Below are 23,699 nucleotides of genomic sequence, written 5' to 3' on the forward strand. Positions count from 1 at the left end.
ATCTACCTCCTCAAATCTTCTGGACCCTGATTTCTCATCTGGAGATGACTCCGATGATGATGATTTTGAGTTGGTGGCTCGCCCCAAACCAACTGTTGCTGCAAAGGAACCTGGTTCTACTTCTGGTATTCAAAAACAAAACCCCATCACAGATACTCAAAATGTTGCAGAAGAAAGAGTTCCTGATGAGCCTTTAGAAGATGAACAATCTCTGGCCGAGTTTCTCGCTCACCTTAAGGAAGAAAAGGCTGCCAAGAAACAAATTTCTAAGGATGATGAACCTGATTCAGAAATGATGAAGGAGTTTGAGCAAAACCGACCTGGAGCTTCTTCCTCTTCATCGTCTGTATCTGACTTTGAATCTGAGGAACAGGGTGATGCTGAATTTGAGGATATTGGCTCTGAAGCTAGTGAGTCTTCTGATGATGTTGCTGCTACTGCTGTCGGTGTTGAGGTGGATGTTGACAACACCGAGCGCCACATTGACTTGGCTGACTATGATTTAAGTAAGTCTTTTTCCCCCAAATTTTATTCTGAGGATGCCTTGGCATTATGGCCGCTGTTTGTTCAGAGAGAGCTGATTGAGGAGAAAAATATTGATGTTAATGCATATGGGAAATACAATTTGATTGAGTTTCTCAAGAACCGAAGGTTGCTATCCACAGTCACTACTGTTATGCCCTACTGTCGCCGTGTAGTGTTAGAATTTTACTGCAATCTCCTGGGCAGTGTTGGAGATGAGGAATCGGTGAAGTATGGGAGAGTGTTTGTTCGTGATCGTATCTACAAGTTCTCACCTTCTGTGATCAATGCATTCTACAACACTCAGGATATTGAGGAAGTTGAAGAGGATCTGGACATAAATGTTGTAACCTCTGTGCTCACTGGAGGCCTGATCAAAGTATTCCCTGATTATCCCAAGAAGTTGAGTGCTGCTAATCTCACTTCTTTTTTCTCCGTGCTGCACAAGACATCAATCTGGAATTGGACACCGTCAACCAATTCTACTACTGTGACTAGATCTCAGGCCCTGATGTTGTTTGCTATTGGTACTGAAAGGGCCTTTAACTTTGGAAATCTGGTGTTCAGGACAGCATTGCAATATGCTGAAGGAGACTTCAAGAAAACAAAGATGCCCTACCCTTCACTGATTTATGGAATCTTGGAATCTCAAGGTTTCATTAAGGATATTGATGAAGATCATTGCCCTATCAAAGATCCTCTGAAGATTTCTCCTGCTTATTTCAAAGGCAATAGAAAGATCGATCTGCCTTGCTGCATTCAAATGTTGCTCCGGATGTTGGCAACACTGATGATACAACATCTGAACATGTGCCTGAGACAGCTGAACAGCCACCTACAGATGTTCCTCCTACTGGTTATGTCACACTGTCTATCTTCTACATTCAAGCTCAGATTGCCTATGGTCGACAACAGATTGAAAATGCCAAGAAAACCATTGAACATTATGAAAATCAAGTGGCTAACTATGAGCTTCTGCTGGGTGAAAGTGTCCATTCTGGACAAAAAGGGGGAGTAGATACAGATATAGCTGGAACCAGTGGAGCAAAAATGGCTGATGATGATGGCAGTAATGAAGGATAATGAGATTTTGAGTTTTTTTCTCTCTTGATGGTTTTAGTATTTTAGTTGTCCTTTTATTCTCTCTGATCTTTGTCCCTCCTGATTAATGAAATATTTCGGTGTTATGATCTGAATGTTGCAACATCTAACATACAACACCTGAGTGAACTGTATTTTTCATCAGGGGAAGGCTTAACGGTAGAATTCAGGGGGAGTCAACTAAAGTTGGCTGAGTCACTGATTTGGTAACTCAGGGGGAGCTGAGATGTACAACTATTTTTGGGTTGTTTTGTCCAGAAAGGCAAAAAGGGGGAGATTGAAAGGAATTTTATTCCTTGATATATTTTACTTTTTTATCTTTAATATTTTGCCTTTCTAGACATGAGGATAATCTCGAAATTGATGATATGATCTCGTATAAATTCAATATGTGATATAAGACTATATTTGATATGACTCTTAATATCTTTAAGATATGATATCACAATATCTTTAAGATATTATCCTTGTTATAAAAAGAGTTTGTTTCCTAATGAAATTGGTTTTTCTATGTTAAATAGGACTCAAAGGAGAAGAAAAAAAAAAGAGGGGGACGATATAGAGCATAAAACTTTCGGAGAGACAGAGATGCATTTGTACGAAGAAAATATTTTCTGATTGAAGCAATCTCGCGTCGTTGATAAAGTGTTGCTGTGAAGTGCTGACTACATCTGAAGACAACACCTAATCACTGTTTTGATTAGTGCGCTGATTTTTGAAGACTTTTTCACTTCTCAGTTGATGCATCCTATGTATTTTGGTTATACGGTTTGTTAGAGGTTTAGGATGAAATTTGTTACTCGCCTTAATAAGGGAGTTGTTTTATTCTTTCACTAGTATTGGTTTTTGTAAACTTACAAGTTTTTCTAGTGAATTATTTTGCCCTGAGGCACCGCACAAGTATTTTATACTTGTGCATAATTTATCTCTCGTATCTCGTATTATTGTCATTCCAGTTGTGTTTTAATGTGTTAAACTATAATTTCCGCTGCATGTTGTCGTGGGTGTTACAACACCTACGCACAACACCTACATTATGGTACACACAACACTCACCCTCGTCACATTCACCCTGTGGAAATGGAACTTTCAAATACGAATCACAACATATACATGGGATGTTTCTCATAATAAATTTTGAAACCATGTTGAAAATTCACTTTCAAAATCTCATGTCAATGGAATGTGGCGATTTGCAGAAATGCACTCTTGCTTGGAAGCTTCGTGTTGTGAGCTACAGTGCAGAATACGTACCAAAGGATGAAGGTTGTTGCACGGTAATAATACAAAATACTAGAAGAATTGCTCCGATAGATGTACCAGTTGTGTAGAATAGTTCCGATATCAGCGAGCTTGGCAATATACTACTCAGGATCGATAACCCTACCACGAAGAAGAAGAAGCTACTTTACCGTTTCAAGGTGGTGTCTTACATGCATTAACTGAAACTTGTACTGAGTTTGCTTTTTGGTAAAAGAAGAGCTTCGCATGTAACAGTTTATTTTGTATCGTGTCTCGGTATAGTGGTATCAGAATTTTTTGATTGAATGAGTGGGGCGTCGAAACTTTTTGAGTAGTCGTGTAATATAGATCAAAATTTCATGTAAGTTTTGTGTTGCATTTATGGATCTTTATTGTTATCCACACGACATGAAGTAAAATCCAAACACACATGCAAGTTGTCTCAATACCCCCCCGGCCATTATTTTTCTCAAGATTCATTATCATAACTACAATATATCATCCTTCCGATCCTGGTTTGGGATGTAGTCCCGAGTTCAATTCGGGAAAAATAAACCTTAGCTTGGAATAGAGTTTCGAGTATAACAAACCACTTGGGAAAAAAATAATGATGATAACTTAGATAACCCTTCCATTTCAATACAAATTATTTATTGTAGCATAGTCTATTTCTTATTTTCATATGTTCTGCAGACTGTATATCCAAAATTAGAAAGTAAAAATTTGTGTGAGACGGTCTCATGGATCGTATTTTGTGAGACGAATCTCTTATTTGGGTCATACATGAAAAAATATTATTTTTTATGTTAAGACTATTACTTTTTATTGTGAATATCGGTAGTTGATCTTTCTCACAGATAAAGATTCGTGAGACGGTGACATGCTCAAATTATAAAGCCTGAATATTTTATGGAACAACAAAGTAAACACTCGTAATATTTTATGTTTCTTGCTTGTGGATAATCAAGCTATTGTGATAATAACAAACAAAATAAGTTGTTGAAAGGTAAAAGTACTAAAATGATGAAATTCAGCTTGGAGTTTTCCTCTTGTCCTCTTAATTATGTTTTAATTTCCTATGTATTATGATTCTTTTTTGAAAAAAAAAATTCCCTATATATTATGATTCTTGATGGACAGGCCCTCATTTCTCAATAATCTGATTTTTTTCGTAAATTTTTTTTATTAACCAGAAATTAAGACTTTAATCAAAGTGTCTCAAAAGGGACCATTTGTTTACGTTTATACTAAAAAGAAAAGTGACAATTTGTTACTTTTTAACATGACATAAACCATATTTTTTTTTTAAATATATTATAAATAAACTTACCTATAAAAATTAGATTTAGCCTAAAATAAAGACCTTGAACCGGAAATCTGGAATGGGTATTTGCTTCAGAAATAACCAACCAAGAATCTTAAGTAGACTATATAGGAATGATCAAATTAAGGTTAAAACCTCGAGTGAATTGGTCTTAAATATTTAACCATGATAATATAGCAAGAGAAGAATTTCTAAGAACATTAAAAAAAAAATCCATGGAAAAGAAGCAACACAAATGACAAATAACAAAATTAATTTATACAATTTACACAAATTTCTGTCCACATTTCCTTTTGCCACTCCAAATTGTTCCACCACACATTTCATATATTCCAACAAAAGATTTCAATTCCAAAAACAGAAAAAACCAAACAATCATGAAACAATGACTCCCCCAGACATCCAACTCAAAACTAATACCAATCAGAAAAGAATGTGAATACACAAAAGGATCCCTTTTTTTCATTCAATATTCAGAGATCGATTTCAATCAGAGGACTTGATCTTGAACCTGTAGATCAGCTTCTTCTTCTTCGAAGTTTGGTTGTCGAAGGTAAGAACGATCTTGCCCGGTTCCCCGATCTTGAAGGTGCATCCAATTACTTGTTCGTCGGTCGGTCCAATCTTCCTCAACTTTTGCACGATCCAAGTGTATCCCTCTTCTGCACTAGGCACAAATTCAGCTCCGTAGGAAACATCCCAGCCCCCCACTCTCACCTCCCAAACCAATGTGGAAGCCTGTAGAATCCGAAAAACAAGTAAACCAGCATTAGATAAAGAAAACATTTAGATAAATTTCACGAATAACACACAGTTCACAAAACTAGCCCACCTCAGTGATAGGAAGCTCAATGGTATGTTTGCAAGATGGCTTGATAGTTTCCTCCATTGCGGCATCAGCAGCGGTGAATTCACCATCCTTGCTAAGGCCACCGTATTGAACTGGAACTTGCTCAGGTGCCAAGTATCTGATGCATCACAAATCCGATTAACCACCATAAATATTGGAGAAAATGAAGTAAAAATCCACTAAAAAGTACAAACTTGAATAAGGTCTCGGCAGTCTTGGTGGGTCCTGCAAACACAAACTTGCTCTTTGTTCTCTGAGTGAAGAATGGACTGATCATCCTATTGTAAGCCACATACCACCATGGAACGTTGATAAACACCTTCACACCACCAAGAACCAGCACTTTAATAAGTCAAAAAAGGTATACATAGTTTGAAGGGGTGATTATACAGAGACACATCAATCAATATTTCACCTGTTTGGCCACAAATTCAGGATAATTATCCTGGAGCAATTGGAGGGCTTGATTTGTGGATTGGCGGAACTCTTTCTTGAATAAAGTGAGTCCAGGAGAGTTATCAAGATCGATGATTTGGACAATAGTGCAGGTGCCATCAAGGGTGAAGTCGAGTTTCCTGATATTCTTTTCCAAGAACTGAATGTACCACTTCAAGAACTTGGCTCTTTTCTCGGAATCAGCGAAGGTTTTGCTGTACAATTCCTTGTCCTGGAACTCTCCTAGAGCATTGTAGCAAACGGGGTGCCCTTCCTTATCTACTCCGTGGACATAAACAACCTTTTCCAGCCCCTCAACAATTCCTTCCTCCTCCAATAACTCGTCGATTTTGAACTCTTTTCTCCATCCCACCACGTCTTTCAACATGGAGAAGGCTTCTTTCACCTTGAAGTCTCTCGCCCTCAAGAACTTGAGGAGAATCGCGTCACTCTTTTCATCAGCTAGAAGTGGGATACCCCAGATGGAGACCTCCTCCGGTGGAAGTGGTGGTTCCGTTTCCGCCGCCACTTGTTCTTCCTCCGCGGGGGCGATGACAGATTCTTCATACGGTGTCGGCGTAGGGGCGGTGACTTCATGAACTATAGTTTCTTTGATTTCTTCGGCTATGGATTCGACCTTTTCTTCTACCTTCGCAACCACCGTTTCCGATGCTTCAGCCTTGGTCTCTTCAACAGCTGGTGGTGGAGTTTTTTCCTCTTCAGTCTTTTTCTCCACCGGCACCTCAGGTTCCAGCTTCACGGGCTCCGGATCCACGGGTGGTGCCGGCAGCGGAACTTCAGCAGGTACCTCGCAAGCTTCCGTTTTTTCTTCGGTCTTCGTGGGTGGTTCTTTTAACTTCTCCTCAGGTTTTGATTCCTCCTCTTTATTCTCTTCTGCTTTCGGTTCTTCCTCTTTGTTCTCCTCCTCCTTGGCCGGAGTGGGCGGCGCGGTGAATTCATGCTTTTCGAGTGCCTTGCGAATCAAAAGTTTGAATTCATCCAAAGCTTTTTTCTCTGGATCAATAAGATCAACAACTTTGTTGCTCTCCTCCTTGAAAGAAGCAGATTCAGTCATCTTGCTCTCTCCAACGGCCTTGTCTTTCTCCTTCGTATCTCCTTCTACCGCCGCCTCTTCCTTCGGTACTGCGTCTTCTACTTTCTCAAGCTCGGGCTCAGGTTCCGGCTTAGGGAACGCCTCATCCACCACGCCAGTTGTGAGCTTCTCAGCCACCGGAACATCGCACACCACCACATCTTCAGCAGCAGCACTCGGTGCTTCAGGAGTCGAATTCTTTGTTACCTCGGCCATTGATATCGATCAAACGCACCAATCAAGCAAAAAATGAACAGAAAAACCACAAGAAAATAAAAAAAAAAAACCCAGCCAAGAAATTGAATCAGCGAAGTCGATAGAAAGAAGACTGAGGGAAGAACGAGTGTTAATATAGCAATTATCTGAGGAAGAAACAGTGCATGAATGCGCCAGCTCGTTGGTGGGGCCCAATCATCTCGCCAAGTTTTTTGCTGTAATTCGACTGTGAGGCGGGCCCATCTCTTCATATTTATTTGTGTCGGCGGTAAAACAACGTTGGATTCTTTATGCCTCTGATAGTATCATACTTTCTGGTAACTCCACAGTGCTTCTAAATTACCAAACAATATATCCAAAAAAAATTTACTAAAAAAACAATGCTTCTAAATTAATATATATATATATATATATATATTCCAAAAAAATTTACTAAAAAAACAATGCTTCTAAATTAAGTTGTAATTTTGGTTAAATAAGTTGTACGTTTTTTTTCATGTTATTTTTAATTTTCAGCCATATTCATATCATCATTTTAAGTCAATGTTCTATTTTTTTTTTTTTTTTGCAACAAAATATCATTCTTCATTAATTCAAATCAGAGTTATTACAATCATGAAATAGAATATCTGTAATAAGCTCAGGACTGTCATAAGAAATAAAAAGACTAGCATAAGAAGTGGCAGCCCTAGCCAGAGTGTGAGCAGCCATATGCGCTTGTCTTCTGGCAAAACGAAATTCTTACGAATGTTCTTGACAGAGAAGGGAGCAACATCCAGCAACAATTGATCCAAATTCACTACGATTCGCCAGCTTTGAGGCTATAACATCTACCACCAGTTTGTAGTCTGTTTCGAATATAATGTTTTGTAGTTCCAAGGAGACAACCCAAAGAATGGCATCAAGCAATGCTTTCGCTTCAGCTTCTCGTACCTCAAGTATCCCATAACACTTTTGCATCCTAGAGATCATGAATTCTCCATTGGAGTCCCGAATTATTGCTTATACCCCAGTCTTGCGCGCTTTCTTAAAAGTGGCTGCATCAATGTTGCATTTCATAAAGCCCGAAGGCGGTCTGTGCCATCGCATTTCTTCAGGCGAGGGCATCTTCTGTGTAAGTGGAACTCGGTCCAGTGTTCGAGCATATCTCCATTGTTGGAGTAGGTCGGATGCTAGTGAAATATTAACTCTAGCTGGTCTATCCACATCGTTCCATAGTTTATCATTCCGATATCTCCATATGCTCCACAAAATCATGGCTAAGTTGGACTTTTCTTGTGGTGGGCACTGTTCCAAGCATTGAGAGAACCATTTTGAAAAAGATTATGATGCATTAGCACATTCCTCAACAAGATGTATCAAGTTAGCAAGGTTCCAACAATTCTGAGCATAAGGGCAGTCTATGAAGAGATGCCAATTACTCTTGATACCAGATCCACATAAAACACAACATATGGGGACATTCAGCCCTCGGTTTTGTAGGTTATTGCGACAAGGAAAGCAGTTTCTTACAATACGCCAAAGGAAGAACTTGATCTTTGGTGGTAATTCGAGCTTCCACATTTTAGCCCAAGTCCCAGATGCAATGCATGAGTAGCTAGATTGATTATATGTATTCATAAGAAGCTTATACCCGGATTTGACTGAGTAGATACCATCTCGGCTGAAGTGCCAAATTCTCATATCTTCTGAATTTGGTATAAAAGAGGAATTTTTGTTATTTCCTCGATATCTCGTGGTTGAAAGGAATCATGTAGCACATCGATATTCCATTGACTTGCAGTTGGATCAATCAAATATGAAACTGTCACAAGATGTTGTTCCTCATCAAGCTGAGTTTGTATATAGAAATTTTCCGGATCACGTAACCAAGGATCATGTAGGATATTTACAGATTGGCAGTTACCTATTTTCCAGCGTATACCATGTGCCAAGATAGCTTGAGAGCACCAGATGCTTCGCCATATGAAGCTAGGATTGGGTCCTAGTCTTGCATTTACAAAGTCGTTTCTCGGAAAATATTTCGCTTTGAGTAGCCAAGAAGATAGAGCATCAGGGGCAGAGATACACTTCCAGCCTTGCTTTGCAAGCATGGCAAGGTTATATCCTTCTATGTTTCGATATCCTAAGCCTCCCATTTATTTTTGCGCACATAGTCGATCCCAGGTCATCCAATGTATTCCTCTCGCTCCATTAGATTTTGAACCCCACCAGAAGGAGTTCATCATTTTCTGGAGTTCATCTAGCAAGGAACTCGGCAGTAGGAAGCAGTTCATACAATAAGTTGGAAGTACATGTGCAACAGATTTAATGAGTACATCTCGACCTGCCGATGATAGTTAGATTTTCTTCCAATTATGGAGTCGTTTCCAAAGCCTATCATGAAGATAGCCAAATACGGCCCTCTTTTTGTTGTCCACAAGCGACGGTAGCCCCAAATATCTGCTGGTGTCCAGTGGGTTTGACACACCCAAAATAGTTGACAATTCATCCTTTATTTCTTGATCAATGTTTTTACTATAAAAGATTCCAGATTTTTGCAAGTTGATAGCTTGTCCACTTGCATACTCATAAGTCGAGAGGAGTTGCTTCATAGTGTTACATTCTTCTGGGGAGGCTCTAAAGAAGAAGAAGCTGTCATCAGCAAAGAGTAAGTGAGATATAGTCGGGGCACCACGACAAATTTTGATTCCATGTAGTGTACCACTGCGACAGCCTTGTCAATTAGCGCACATTGTGAGAACCCGAATTTCCAGCATTTCAGTAGCAATGCAAAATTTCTAGCAGAAGATAATATTTCAGAAGCTGGTACTTTTCTAGCAGAATAGAATCCAGCAGCAGACAGCAGATAAAACTCCAGCAGCAGAAGATTAGAATCCAGCAAAAAGTTACTGATTCAGCTTAGACTTGTAACTGAAGCATTAACATGGAATAAAGACTGTTAATGGCAGATTATGGTCATTAATAGGGAGGCTAACAGTCAGAATTTGGCCTATAAATAACATCCTCAAGTCTCTGAGATTGTTGTTACACAATTCTTGAGTTATCACTTGAAAATTTAGCTAAGAGAGGGTATTTTAGAGCTGTAAAAACCAGTAGCGAGGCAACCAGATTTCCAGTAGACTTCAACCGAAACTCTAGCAAATTACGGTAAGTGGGCTTATATATAAATATCTTGAAATCAGTTTGATAATTCTGTTTTAAAGCACAGTTTCTGTATGTTTGATTTCCGATATATGATTTTGAGACACTGAAACTCCCTAGTGAACTAATGGTAGGAATATATATTCTGAAAATTTTTGAATTCTGATTCTGATTCTAGCCTCACCCCTTAGAGGAGAGAACATATAGGGGACTGATATCGATTTAGCCATGAAATTCACTAACGTGCTCAGTGCTAACTAATTTTGATTTCTGTTCTGAAACCTGTGATTTCTGAATTCTGATTTCTGTTATGAAAATAAGAGTTTTCTGCATATTACTGTTTTACTGTCCTGTTGAAAACGATTTCGAAAATTGGGAGTTATTCCCGCCTCTGATTACTGAGTGACAATCATATCACTCACCCACCAAACCCCTCTCAGATAAGAACAAGGAAGAAATATTAGAAGAAGAAGAGCAGATCCAGTTCTGGGGCTGATGAAGAAGATTATTGTTCTCAGTTTATGTTTATGTTAATTCCGCTGTATCTGTTAAGACACTGTTATGTCTGGTTTTACATTTCCGCTGTAAAACATCAGTATTCGAGTTGTAACAGACAATTGATTTATTCCGTATTATGAATAAAAGACTGGTTTTTGAATTCTGTACTCTGAGGCTGGTTGTTTTCAAATGTAAATTTGAGAGCAACGCCGATGTAAACTAACCTCCGTCCCGGGGCGTGACACACATAATCCTTGCGCACAAATAATAAACAGATAGGGTGATAGCGGACACCCTTGACGCAGGCCACGCTCTGGGATTATCGGTCCAAATAGCTTATCATTTGCCTGTATTGAGTATTTCACTGTAGTAACACACAACTTCATCATTCGGACCCATTCTGGAAGAAATCCTAGACGCAGTATCATTTGTTTCAAAAAACCCCAATCAATGCGGTCATATGCTTTGCTGATATCAATTTTTAAAGCCACATCCCATCTTTTGCCTCTGCTCTTTCGTTTCATGTAGTGGATGATTTCAAAAGCTGCTATGACATTATATGTGATAGAGCGTTCCGGCACAAAAGCCACCTGTGAGTTAGATATCAATGGGGAAAGTACCTTTTTGAGACAGTTTGCCAAAACCTTCGAGATGATGCAATATATGATGTTGCAGAGGGATATTGGTCGTAGGTCCTTCATCATCGTTGGGTTGGGGCATTTTGGTATCAAAGTAATTATAGTGTCATTGAGAGACTCCGGGAACACACCTTTCTTTAACCATTCTGAGCTATTTCGAAATACATCCTCCCCCACAATATGCCAGAAGCGTTGGAAAAACGCTGGGTTGTACCCATCAGGTCCCGGGGAATTATCCGGGTGCATTTGAAATAAGGCTGTTCGAAATTCATCACTGGTGAAAGGCTCTGTTAGACGTTGATTATCCTCATCTGTAATCATTGAATCGATGTGGCTTACCACTGGTTCATAATGAGCTTCACTCGCTTTGAATAGACTATCAAAGTAATCATGTGCAATGCGATTCAAATCTGGAGTCGCATCATATGTTACACCACATTCATCAGTTAGTTTCCTGATACGGTTTCTTTCCTTTCGTCTAGTGGTCGTGCAGTGAAAGAATTTTGTATTCATGTCGCCTTTTTTCAACCAGAATTGCTTTGCCCGCTGTTTCCAGAACGTCTCATATTGTGCCAATAAGTTAGATAATTTTTCCTTTTGCTCCTGTACTTGTGCAATGGAGATTGGGTCGCTTTTTTCACGAAGATTTTTGATCTGCTCTTTCGTTTTTGCAATATTAGCTCTAAACTCTTTGTTCAGTTTTCGACTCCAATTGGATAAGTTGCTGGAGAGATTTTGCAATTTTGTAATCACGTCTCCATTCCCATAAGAATTCCAATTAGCTGACACCACCTCAGGAAGTTCACTTTCTTTGAGCCACCGATTTTCAAAGCGAAACATCCAATTTGATGTGTGAACATTTCGTGGCTCTGTATCAAGTAGAATAGGTGAGTGATCCGAGTGAGATGCGACCAAGTTTAATAGAGAAGCATGTTCAAATTTATTTTGCCATGCAGATGAAACCACGGCTCAGTCTAACTCCTCTTCCACTGAATACATTTGTCCCCGGCATCTTTCCCATGTGAATGGGTGACCTTTCAATGGGATATCATGAAGATCGGACTCAGTAATGATGTCCCGAAATCCTCGTATCATCCATTCGGGGCGGTTTATCAGTCCTCTTTTTTCATGTTGATTTAGAATGTCATTGAAGTCCCCGATCATATACCACGGAAGCGTTGAAAGGTCTGGCAATTCACGTATGAGTGCCCATGATTGCCTACACCTTGTGGTTTCTGGGAATCCATAAAAACCAGTAAGTCTCCAATCTTCTTGTCCAGATTCAGACACCTTAACATCAATATGGTTTCGAGAATAATTCAAGATTGTGCACATATTACTATACCGCCAAAGTACCGCTATACCACCGCTTCTTCCCTCACAATCAATCGAGTAAGCCCCATCAACGCCCAAAGAAATTCGAATCTCCTCGATCTTGTTCGAGTGAACCAATGTTTCTGAAAGAAAAACTACAGTTGGCCTACGAGTTTTTACCAACTCACGGAGGTTTGGAACTGCTCGAGTATGGCCGAGTCCCCGGCAGTTCCAGCTTAAGACAATCATGATTGTCGGTGGGCCTGGTGCCCAGGCTCCATCGTTAAAAAATGAACATTAGAAGTGATCGAAGTGTTCTTGCTATTGTGGGAGTTGTTTCTTGAGTGCATGTCATAAGATTCTGTAGGTGGGCTTGAATTATTGTCTTGTTCAACGTCCATAAGGCCGAGTTGGGCCTCTAGTTGCTTATTAGCCCGTCGTCGTTTCCTGTCCTCGTTTATAATAAGCCCAGTACCCTCCCCAACTTCATCCGGTTGAGTGTTTTGAATTTGGTATCCAGCGGGAAAATCCCGAGTATCATGCATGTTGTTGTTTTGTATAATATTCCTTCCCAAATTTGTTCCAGAATCCCCGAAAGTTATGGGAATTAATTGGGTTTCAGATCTTGTGCTTACCGGTGCACTGGATCGGCCGGAGTTTTCCCCACCATCTATCCCCGAAGCATTCGTATCCAATTCCGAGAATTCACGCAACCATTTTGATATTTTTGTTTGCTGGTTTCGCTTGTCCGGTGCCCGTAGCCACACACCCCATTCACGTTTCAAATCTTTGTCATTGGATGAGAACAATACTTCACAGAATCATTCGGTATGCCCCAACATTCCACAAACAAAGCAAAACGAAGCTAGTCTTTCATATTTGAAATGTACCAGAAAACCAACTCCCTCTGGTTTGCTTATCTTTTTACGTCTCAATAGAGGTTTTCGCACATCAATAGCCACACGGATTCGCATATACGATCTCCAAAAATCAGAGTTGTTTGTACTATCATAACTTGGAAACTGTCCGATAGAATTTCCCAATTGCTTTCCAATAGATTAAGACATGTACCCAATTGGTAAATCGTAAATTTGAACCCAAAATGAGACAAGATTGAGTGGGACTTGTGTCGGTACTTCCCCTGAGTTTACCCTTTGTAGGAGTAGAAGATAGTTGTCAAATGACCAGGGCCCTCTATCCATGATTCTATCCATATCCATCACGTGATAAAACTGGAATAAGTATCGTTGTCCCTCAATTTCTTTGATTGTGACCCCCTTCACAGGTTGCCATATATCTGCCATTCGATTTTCCATAGCCCTAAAGTTGACAAGCTGATCTGTGAGAAATCTCCCTACCAACCAGAGTTGGGGGGATAGAATGCATGTATCTGGTTCAGGCGGCACCAGGAGCATGCCATTGTCCTCTTCTGCCGACAAAGATAAATATGCCATCATTTTTTTAATCTTCCATTAGGACACGTGATCAAGGCGATCAATAGGAGCAATAAATAGTCATGAATCGATATCTCTCAATGATGGAGAGAAAACATCTTGGGTCTCAACGGTGGAGAGAAAAAGTTAGTCAGTGTTCTATTAAAAATAATAAAATCAAATAAAGGCAAATTAATATATTATATTATACTTTACTGATAACATACTTGATGAAAAATTAATTTTTTAAAATTAATTTTACTATCTAAAAAATTAATTTTTCTTATGTCTCTGAGTGTTTTTTTTTTTTTTTTGATAAAACTTGTAATTTTATTGATTCAAATCATCCATTACAAGCTTAAGCAACCAAGAAGGAAAATCACCATTCAACCAAACAAAGGGTGAAGGGAAATCAAAAGCAAAACGTGCAATGTTATGAGCTACATTATTTGCCGTACGACGAACATGAATAAGCTCAGATATCTCAGATTCACTCATACGCTCTCTAATATCTGTTGCACAGAGGCTCGTATAACCAATATCATCCCGAGTGGTAGTGGCTGCTTGCACTGCCAATAAGGAGTCGGTTGCAACTTGAACATCAGTAAAGCCTTTGTCATGCATTAGAATAATACCTTCTCGAATAGCCAGAAGTTCACCATGAACCACTGAAATGGGTTGGTTGATTTGCTTCCCAAAAGCCAATAACAGTCGACCTTGTTTGTCTCGGAGTGCGCCACCAATGCTAAAATGATGTCTATTATCATCCACGGCCGCATCTACATTGAGTTTTAATGTGCATAATCTTGGCGGATTCCATATCCTCTCCGGATTACTCTTTTTTGATGCATCCTCAATTTTCTCTTTGGTCCAGGCTTTTTTGAAATCAGATAAGATTGCATAACTCCAGGAAACATTATCAGCTAACGGTTTCTCCTTATCTCCATGAAGATATATCTGCTTTTCTTTCCATACCGCCCATGTGTGAATTGCAAACTCCTCAAATTCCGTCTTTGAGAATTGGTCTTTCAACCACAGACAAAGCTCCAATGTGTTAGCTTGGGAGTTTCCTCTTAACACTTGGGCAAAAGATGTGTTCTTCCACAGATGTTTAATCGCAGCACAAAAGAACAGGGCATGTCCAAATGAGTCTGTAGAAAAATTGCATAGATTGCAGGATTCATTCACTGGGACATGGTGTCTGGATAGATTCTGGTTAGTCGGTATACAATCATGGGAAATACTCCACCAGAATAACCGAATCATTGGTGGAACAGAAAGGCTCCAGAGAAAAGACCACCAATCCTCGTTGGGATGCTTCGATTGATGCTCCGGGGCTAAGAATAGCCCACGCTGGGTGCGGCACCCATCTCTCACCGTATACTGACCTTTGGCATCATGCCTCCAGAATAATATATCAGGAGTCCCTTCTACCGAAAGTGGGATCTTGAGGATTTTCCCGGCGGCATATGGATTAAACCTATTAGCTATTAAGTTAGCATTCCATTCCCCATCTTGAATCAAGGCACTAACTGTCACCTCACGCTCCCATGGAACTAGAGGATCACCAATAATTGTTTGCATGCTCGGTATCCACTTGTCTCCAAATATTTTTATTGATTGGCCATCTCCAACTCTCCATATTAAACCGGACATGAGGATATCCTTACTCCATAATATCGATCTCCAGATGTAGGATGGGTTACTGCCCAAGCCCGCTTCCAGCACTGACCCATGCCTGAAATATCTACCTTTAAGAACACGACTGAGTAAAGAGTCAGGATAACGTATGAGGCGCCATAGCTGTTTTGCTAAAAGGGCTCTATTGAATTCGGTCAACTTTCTGAATCCAAGACCGCCCCTGCCTTTTACTTGGCATAAAAATTCCCAAGATCGCCAGTGCATTCTCCTTTTTCCGTTCTCAACTCCCCACCAGAAATTCGCACATTCACGTTAAATGTCATCACAAACCCCGGTTGGTAATTTGAAGCAAGACATAGCAAATGTAGGTACTGCTTGAAGTATTGATTTGATCAGCACTTCTTTCCCAACTGTAGAGAAGCATTTATTACCCCATCCTTGTATTCTTTTCACCACTCTGTCCACCAGATACTTAAACTATAACCTCTTATTCTTCAATGACACTGTAGGTAAGCCCAAATAGAGATCATGTTGGTGTACCACAGGAATACTCAGGATATTTTTTATCGTATCCATAAGCAAAGGATGAGTATTCGGACTAAAGGATAAAGCTGACTTATCATAATTGATGAGTTGACCGGATGCTTTCTCATAGATGATTTCTCATAACAAGACAGGCATTCCTTCACCCTTGCCCCATCTTCCATAGCCGCTTTAAAGAACACCAGGCTGTCATCTGCAAAGAACAAGTGAGACACTGATGGGCTAGTAGGTGCAATCTTCACTCCGCGAAAAAAGCCTCTGTATTCATATGCATTAAAAAGAGAGGAGAGACCATGGGCACACAAAACAAAGAGGTATGGTGAAAGCGGGTCTCCCTGGCGCAACCCACGGCTTGGTTTAATAGGTCCGACCACTTCCTGATTAACTCGAAAATAATATGAAACAGACAACACAATTCATCACCTTCCCGACCATTCCTGATCAAATCCCAATTGCATCATCATTAGCTGTAAAAAATCCCATTCCACTCGATCATAGGCTTTACTCATATCAAGCTTAAGGGCAGCATAACCAGACCTACCAGCTTTTCTGTTCCTCAACCAGTGCAGTATCTCAAACCCCACTATAATATTGTCTGTAATTAAACGTCCCGGAATAAAGGCACTCTGAGAAGCCTCAATAATCCTCGAAATAACTGGCCTGAATCGATTAGTAAGAGCCCGAGAAACTATTTTATAACATACATTACATAGACTAATTGGTCGGAAATCTTTTAGAAGCCTAGGATCTTTTATTTTGGGTATTAGAGTGACAAGAGTGTCATTCCATGCCTCAGGAGAGGCCCCCTCATTAAGCACTTGTAGTACCGCCTTCGTAACATCAATACCGATTACATCCCAATACTTTTGATAAAACATGGTAGACATCCCATCCGGTCCCGGGGCTTTATCCGGATGCATATCAAAGGGAGCCCTTCTAATTTATATTGCTGTGAAAGGCGCACAAAGTGTCTGGTTCATCTGGACTTCTACTTTTGGTTCAACTGTTTCTAATACTCGTCCAATGTCAACCTCAGATGGCTTGGATGTTGTGAATAAAGATTCAAAATATTCCAGCACAATTGTCGATAAGCCTCTATTATCTGTACACCAATCGCCATGACTTGAGACCAGGCCAGATATAGTGTTCTGCATACGACGATGGGAGGCTTTAGAATGAAAGTACCTTGTATTACGATCCCCATCTTTAAGCCAGGAAATTCTACTCCGTTGCCTCCAATACATCTCTTCCTGAGTTGCGAGGTTCTCTATCTCTGTTTCAAATATGTTGATCTGGGAAATATTATCATGCCACTGTGTACTTGTCTTTATGTTATTCAGATGATCTCGTTTTGATTTAAGTCGCTTAGGAATTCTGCGAAGCTTGCTAGAGTCCCAGTTAAGCAGTGCTTTTTTACAGGAATTAATACGCTCCACAATTGATGCAACAAGATCACTGGAGCCCCAGCCATGCTCAATCACCTCCCTACACCCCTCTTCCAATAACCATCCTTTTTCGAACCGAAAGGACAAATGACATTTAGCTCTTCTAGTTCGGTCTTGTAACTGATCGTTGTATAACTGCAGGCAAAGTGGCCTGTGGTCGGAATGATAAAATTCCAAAGAAGTCACACGAGCCACTGGAAAATGGAGACGCCACTTCATATTCCCAACAAACCGGTCAAGCCTCTCGAAAATTATGTTAGCAGAATCCCTACGGTTCACCCACGTAAAAAACTCACCCGAACAATGCAGATCCTGGAGTTCACAAAGTTCCAGAATTTCCCGGAAAGCTTGCATTTGACTTGGAGCTCGTCTATTTCCACCCAATTTTTCACTATCAAAACAGATTTCATTGAAGTCCCCTCCTCCTACTAACCAAGGTATTTCCTTGAGCTCTGCTATATCCTTAAGACGATGTAGCAGTTCTCACGAAAAATGACGCATAGGAACTTCGGGATTGCCATAAAAACCGGTGAATCTCCAGTCTTGCTCAGAGTCATGAATTATACAATCAATATGTCCATCAAATAAGACTTGATACACACCTTAACAGAATCCCGCCAGAAGATTGCAAGTCCTACACTTCTACCTCTACAATCAACCATAAAACTACCTGCAAAGCCCAGCTTATATGTCCACCATTTGTAATTAACCTCTCTCATTTTTGTCTCACTCAAAAACAAGATTTTGGGTCTCTTGTCGGCGACTAGTCGCCTCAGTTCCCGGAATGCTCGGGGGTTCAACAGCCCCCGAGTATTCCAAATTATCACATTCATGGTGATCGGCGGGGTTGCAAAGCAACCTCCGCTTTGCAACCCCGCCGCTTGATTAATTGTGCCCATTATTTCAACCCCAGTCTTCATCTTTTTCTTGATAGGGCTAGTATGTTTCGATGTTCCCATGTCATGGTCATTCAACAAAGTCCTCTTCCTCTCTGTACCAGAAACCGATTCCTTACCTCCACTCACATCCTTGCTTTTTTCTCTAGCCCGTCTCTTCCACTGTTTCGTCCCAATTGGAGTCCCTTGCTTTCCCTGTTTCTCGTCATTCCCCTCAGCATGAGACATGGGGTTCAAAGTCTGTATAACCAGCCGCGCTTCCAGTGATGGTTTTTGAACCAAAGGAGTTGGAGATTTGATGTGTCTAGCATCGACATCCTCACATAATTTTTCCTTATACGAAGCCATAGACTCTGAAAGTGAATAGTCAACTTCATTAGAGATATTATTTGCCACAGCTTCTTTTCCGCTCAACTCCACGTTGATCAGTGCCTGGGACTCTATATGATCTGATTCCTCATGCGAGTCTACATCTGTTCGAGAACCATTGTGTTTAGTCCCACTGACTCTTTTGCCCCAACCTCCGCCCACATGAGACGAGGCTCTCATCCAACTACCAAAACCATGTGTCACCTTATCTGCAGATACGTCATCGCAGTCCCTGAAAGCGTGTCCAAGCCTCCCGCACGCATAGCAAAAAATCAGGGAGTCTTTCGTAAACAAGTAAGATAATGGCATCCTCCTCATCTCTCATAGCACTAATGCGTATACACTTTTTCAGAGGCTGAGTTGCGTTGATACATACACGAATACGGGCAAAGCGTCCAAGGAAGGTATCATTCTCTCCTTTATCTAATTCAATGACTTGTCCTATTTGACGACCTAATTTCAACAAAAGCTCTTCATGCAGAAACGCAAGTGGGATATTATGGAGTTGAACCCAGATATTGAACTCCTCAAATAGCATGGATCGAGGATTATTCCATCCAATCGGTTCCTTAAAAATCAGTAGGTTTCGTGAGAAATTCCAAGGGCCTTCTTTCAATGCCCTATTCCGATCCCGCAACGAATGGAATTCAAATACAAATGTATTATCACCTGTAGCTTCAATGTCCATGCGTCTCTCGGTCTGTAGAATACGAGGCATCTGCTGCCGAAATGCATCCCGATTTATGGCCTTTGTCGATAAGATTTTGGCCACTAAACACCGAGAGAGGCGTTCTTCTCCGATCCGATAGTCCTCTGCTTCTAGATTGACCACTTCATGCGGATCTGACTGGGATAGTTTCATCTGATTTACCAAACGTACAATCTCTTCTGGATCCATTGTGTTTTGATTCAAGAAAAACCAACGCATGAAACATCAAGCGATGCCCATACGATTCAAACCTGCAAGAAGCTGGAAGCCAACTCTCATAGGATGCGCAGGCCCTAGAGAGAATTCTTTACTATGTCTCGAGTGTTATTTCTATTTAAAGACAAGAATATTCAAAAAGAACATGGTTAACAGGAATGAAATTTTTCACTCCTTTTACCAAAACATGTTGATATAACAATTTTAATTATATATAAGACTTATTTGTCGAACAATGAAATTAAGAGGAGATTATATAATTTATGATTTGTGCAGCATTACCCATTACGAATTGGGATAGAGAATTTCGTATCATCGATCCGATTTAATTTAAAGAGATTTCATTTTTCAGAGATAATAAAGAGTACTTATATTTAACTCGGAAAAGTCGGGAAAAAATAAATAAATATCGTGTTATATCGGAAAATCGGGACTGTTGAAAATGTTGTGTGTGTTATTTGTAAAATTGGCAATCGATCATAGATTATGTCTCTTGTGAGACGATCTCACGAATCTTTATCTGTGAGGACGGGTCAACCCTACCGATATTCACAATAAAAAATAATACTCTTAGCACAAAAAGTAATATTTTTTTCATTGTTCGGTTTGATCTGGTTTGCATGATTCTATTTAAATTGAGTTTCATAGTTAATTAGTTATATGTAATATTGGGATTTAGAAAAATTAACAATTGACAATTTATAGAAATTGATTGAATTTTGCAACTTATAAAAAAATAAATTTCATGAACGTTTTTATGTTTATTTAGGCTAAAATCTATAATCAATAAAATTTCAACATAATTATATTGGTACAATGTTCATGGATAATAGAATTAAAACTAAAATAAGACAATATATTTTTATAACCAAGAAAAATCACACAAAATCAACAATTTTTATACCAGTGTAATCGATTTGGATTAATTTGGTTTGGTCTATATTTATCTAAAATTTAAATCAAATCAAATTTTTTTTTAGTTAGGACTGAAAACTTTTCTAAACCATACAGTTTGGTTTGATTTAATTTAGCAGTTTGATTGATTTGACTCGGTTTTTGAACACTCCTTCTAACAAGTAGAAATTTTACAAAATGTTTCGATTTTATATTCTCACACCTGTGATTTGAAAATTATCGGATTTTTTGACAACATCTAACATGTGCAATTAATGAACATTCTTATCTTTATGCAACATTCTTATCTTTATTCATCTAATTAATTTAACAAGTGGCATATATATATATATATATATATATATATATATATATATATATATTCCTAAAATGGGGAAGATAACAAAAAATGTAGTACCATCCAAATATTGATCTTTGTCTTGTATCATAAATACTGCATGATTAGATTTATATCTTAGTTCCTGATTTATATCCAGATTTTAAAATTGTTCCATTTTATTTATCACAAAGATTTTTGTGAGAGAGTTTCACGAGTCAATTTTATGATAATAATATCTTATTTTGGTCATCCATAAAAAAATATTCTTTTTGTGTCAAAAATATTGCTTATTATTATATATATATATATATATATATATGAGTATAGTTGACTCGTCTCACAGATAAAAATATGTGATTGCATCTCACAATAGAATTACTATTTATTTATTACTTCTATTCAATCCAAATTGATCTAATTAGTAAGACGGCAAAACATTATATTCTCCTTTATTTTGGAATTAATTGATATGGAAAGTAGTTTTAAAAAGGATGAAATTGGAATCGAAGTTGGTATGATGTAGTCCATCCGACTTTAATAAAATACTAAATTTAGTACTCAGAAAAATAATACTAATAATTGGACCCATGGAATGCGGCACCTTCTTTTATCCATAGTCACAGATAGATAATTGCCCGATCAAGTTGCTTAAAAGTTAGAACTATTTTGTCACACGAAACCTCTATTATATTATTTAAACTAATTTAATTAACATTTTCAATTTTATGTAATGTGACTTTGAAGTTTGAACGTGTAAAAGTTTGTCATATTCATAATCTTAATCTTTACGACAGCAAACTTTACTAATCCAATTTTTTATTTTTTTTTTCAAAGTGACATGATATGACCAAATAAGATTAAATAAGTACTATTAAAAATTAAATTTGTTAATTACCAATTACCAACTTGTGACAGGTTGTTCAAAAGACCTTACGTTTGCTTAGAGAAAATGTCCCTTTAATGTTTCTTCGTCATTGATGTCCTGAAAAAAGCTCGAGTAATCCTTAGACTCAAGCTGAAAAGAAGGATCAAAACATTACCAGTCCAGAGTTGATCCCAAAAATCCAGGAGGACATCAAATGAAAGCTAGCCCAAGTAAAAAAAAAAAGGCAAAAACTTGTGTGAGATGGTCTCACGGGTCGTATTTTGTGAGACGGATCTCTTATTTGGGTCATCCATGAAAAAGTATTTGAAATGTCTGCTATTCGTTTTGCTTAAAAAGTACTAGAATTTTTTTTCTTTCTTAATCTCCATAATTCAAAATATACATATATATACTTTAAAATACTTTGACATCATTTTTAAAATAAAGCAACCACTATTATTTGCAACTCAAAGGAAATTAGTATAAATCGTAAAATCGTCAAACATTTACCAAACCTAAAAACATTATTTGAAAAGTATAGCTCATACTATAATCTCTCAAAAATCTCTCATACCATAAATAAAAGTCATAAAATATCTTCAACATAACTTATAATCATAATTCATAACTAGTGCGGAAAACTAGCGTCGGTTCTCGGGTTATGTGCACCTTCCGTCCACCAAAGTCAACCATCAAGACCTCAATAAACATTATTATCATAATCACCCGCGTCAATCACACCTAGTGAGTCTAAAAACTCAACACACCATAATCTTGATAACAAGTAATACATATACAGATCAAATACAGCAGTGAAAATGATTGTACTTAAAATATCGTTTTCATGAAGATACATAAACTTTAAACATGAACATTTTCGTAAACATTTTCTTGATTCATAAACTTTAAATAAAAACATTTTCATAATGATGTATCAACTTTCAAGATAAATATTTTCATAAATTTTTCGTAAACATTTTCATATCCTCATAAACATATTTATATGAACATGTCAAACTTAACCTCAACCCTTTCTTTTTTCTCATTTCATAACATATATCATTTAATCATGATCATATACATTTTTCTTTTTTATTGAATTCAGATCGTTAATTGTGACTTTTCTCATCCTCAAAAAGTCGATGGATCCATCTACATGAAACCACAGTACAGGGCGACGGGGACACCAGCAATACTCTCACTAGTCAACTAGGCCTTGGCCTATCCTCATCAAATGGAAATACGATCGTCAGGCTCCTTCTGGGGCCTTCTCCCATAAATGAGCTCCCTCTGGTAGCCTTTTGCCTCACGATATCTCAATTCTTATCCTCATATCCTCAATAGTCACAATTACTTCACCTCCTCCAATGTTTCACATTTTCATCACTTTATAAAATCATGCATTTAATATCATTTTTCTTTTAAAAACAAGCATGCAACATATCTTTTAACGTTATCGTTTTATCATAAAAATCCATAATCGTTTAAAATAAATATTTTAACATATTAAAAATCCATAAACATTTAAAATAATATTTTAGCATCATAAACATTTAAAATAACATTTTGACATGTTAAATCATAAATATTTAAAATAGATATTTTGACATAAAAATCCTTAAACATATAAAGTTTCATAAGCATTTAAAATAATTATTTAACCTATAAAATTTCATAAACATTCATAACCATTGAAAATAATCATATTAGCACATAAAACATCATTCATGGTGCTGCCATGACGTTTACTAATTTCTACGTGTAAAATTACAGTCTTACCCCTGGAAGTAAATTTTCATGTTTTTAAATTTTTTTAATTTAATTGACTCTAACATGTCCCAAATAATTATTTAAGCTTGCATTAATTTTCTCATATTTTTATTTAACTTAAATCGATAACTTTTAAATTAATCATTAAATATAACATATTACTGCGTTTTAATCCCGAATTAAACCAAACATTAATATAAA

At 38.2% G+C, this 23,699-nt stretch overlaps 2 protein-coding genes across 2 annotated transcripts; both read right to left on the minus strand.

The window, feature by feature from the left end:
* Nucleotides 1–4,673: 4,673 nt before the first annotated feature.
* Nucleotides 4,674–6,889, minus strand: LOC142522285 (patellin-3-like). The gene is made up of 4 exons (XM_075625566.1): nt 5,455–6,889; nt 5,234–5,358; nt 5,022–5,157; nt 4,674–4,927 (listed from the first exon to the last, which is right to left on the minus strand). Exons 1-4 carry the CDS (start codon nt 6,781–6,783, stop codon nt 4,676–4,678), a joined length of 1,842 nt encoding a protein of 613 aa, XP_075481681.1. The 5' UTR covers nt 6,784–6,889; the 3' UTR covers nt 4,674–4,675.
* Nucleotides 6,890–12,032: 5,143 nt separating this feature from the next.
* LOC142523119 (uncharacterized) lies at nt 12,033–12,626 on the minus strand. Its single transcript, XM_075626764.1, has one exon. It carries the CDS (start codon nt 12,624–12,626, stop codon nt 12,033–12,035), a length of 594 nt encoding a protein of 197 aa, XP_075482879.1.
* Between the last annotated feature and the right edge of the window lie 11,073 nt (nt 12,627–23,699).

This window comes from Primulina tabacum, chromosome 13 (assembly GCF_025594145.1).
Source record: "Primulina tabacum isolate GXHZ01 chromosome 13, ASM2559414v2, whole genome shotgun sequence".
Classification (NCBI taxonomy): domain Eukaryota; kingdom Viridiplantae; phylum Streptophyta; class Magnoliopsida; order Lamiales; family Gesneriaceae; genus Primulina; species Primulina tabacum.

What these genes read in the sequence shown, in the direction of transcription:
- LOC142522285 (XM_075625566.1), bottom strand. Translation starts at nt 6,783, where the DNA reads ATGGCCGAGGTAACAAAGAATTCGACTCCTGAAGCACCGAGTGCTGCT. An exon ending in CTGAATTTGTGGCCAAACAG is followed by an intron (nt 5,359 to 5,454) that starts GTGAAATATTGA and finishes GGTGGTGTGAAG; the next exon opens with GTGTTTATCAACGTTCCATG. An exon ending in ACTGCCGAGACCTTATTCAA is followed by an intron (nt 5,158 to 5,233) that starts GTTTGTACTTTT and finishes GTGATGCATCAG; the next exon opens with ATACTTGGCACCTGAGCAAG.
- LOC142523119 (XM_075626764.1), bottom strand. Translation starts at nt 12,626, where the DNA reads ATGATTGTCTTAAGCTGGAACTGCCGGGGACTCGGCCATACTCGAGCA.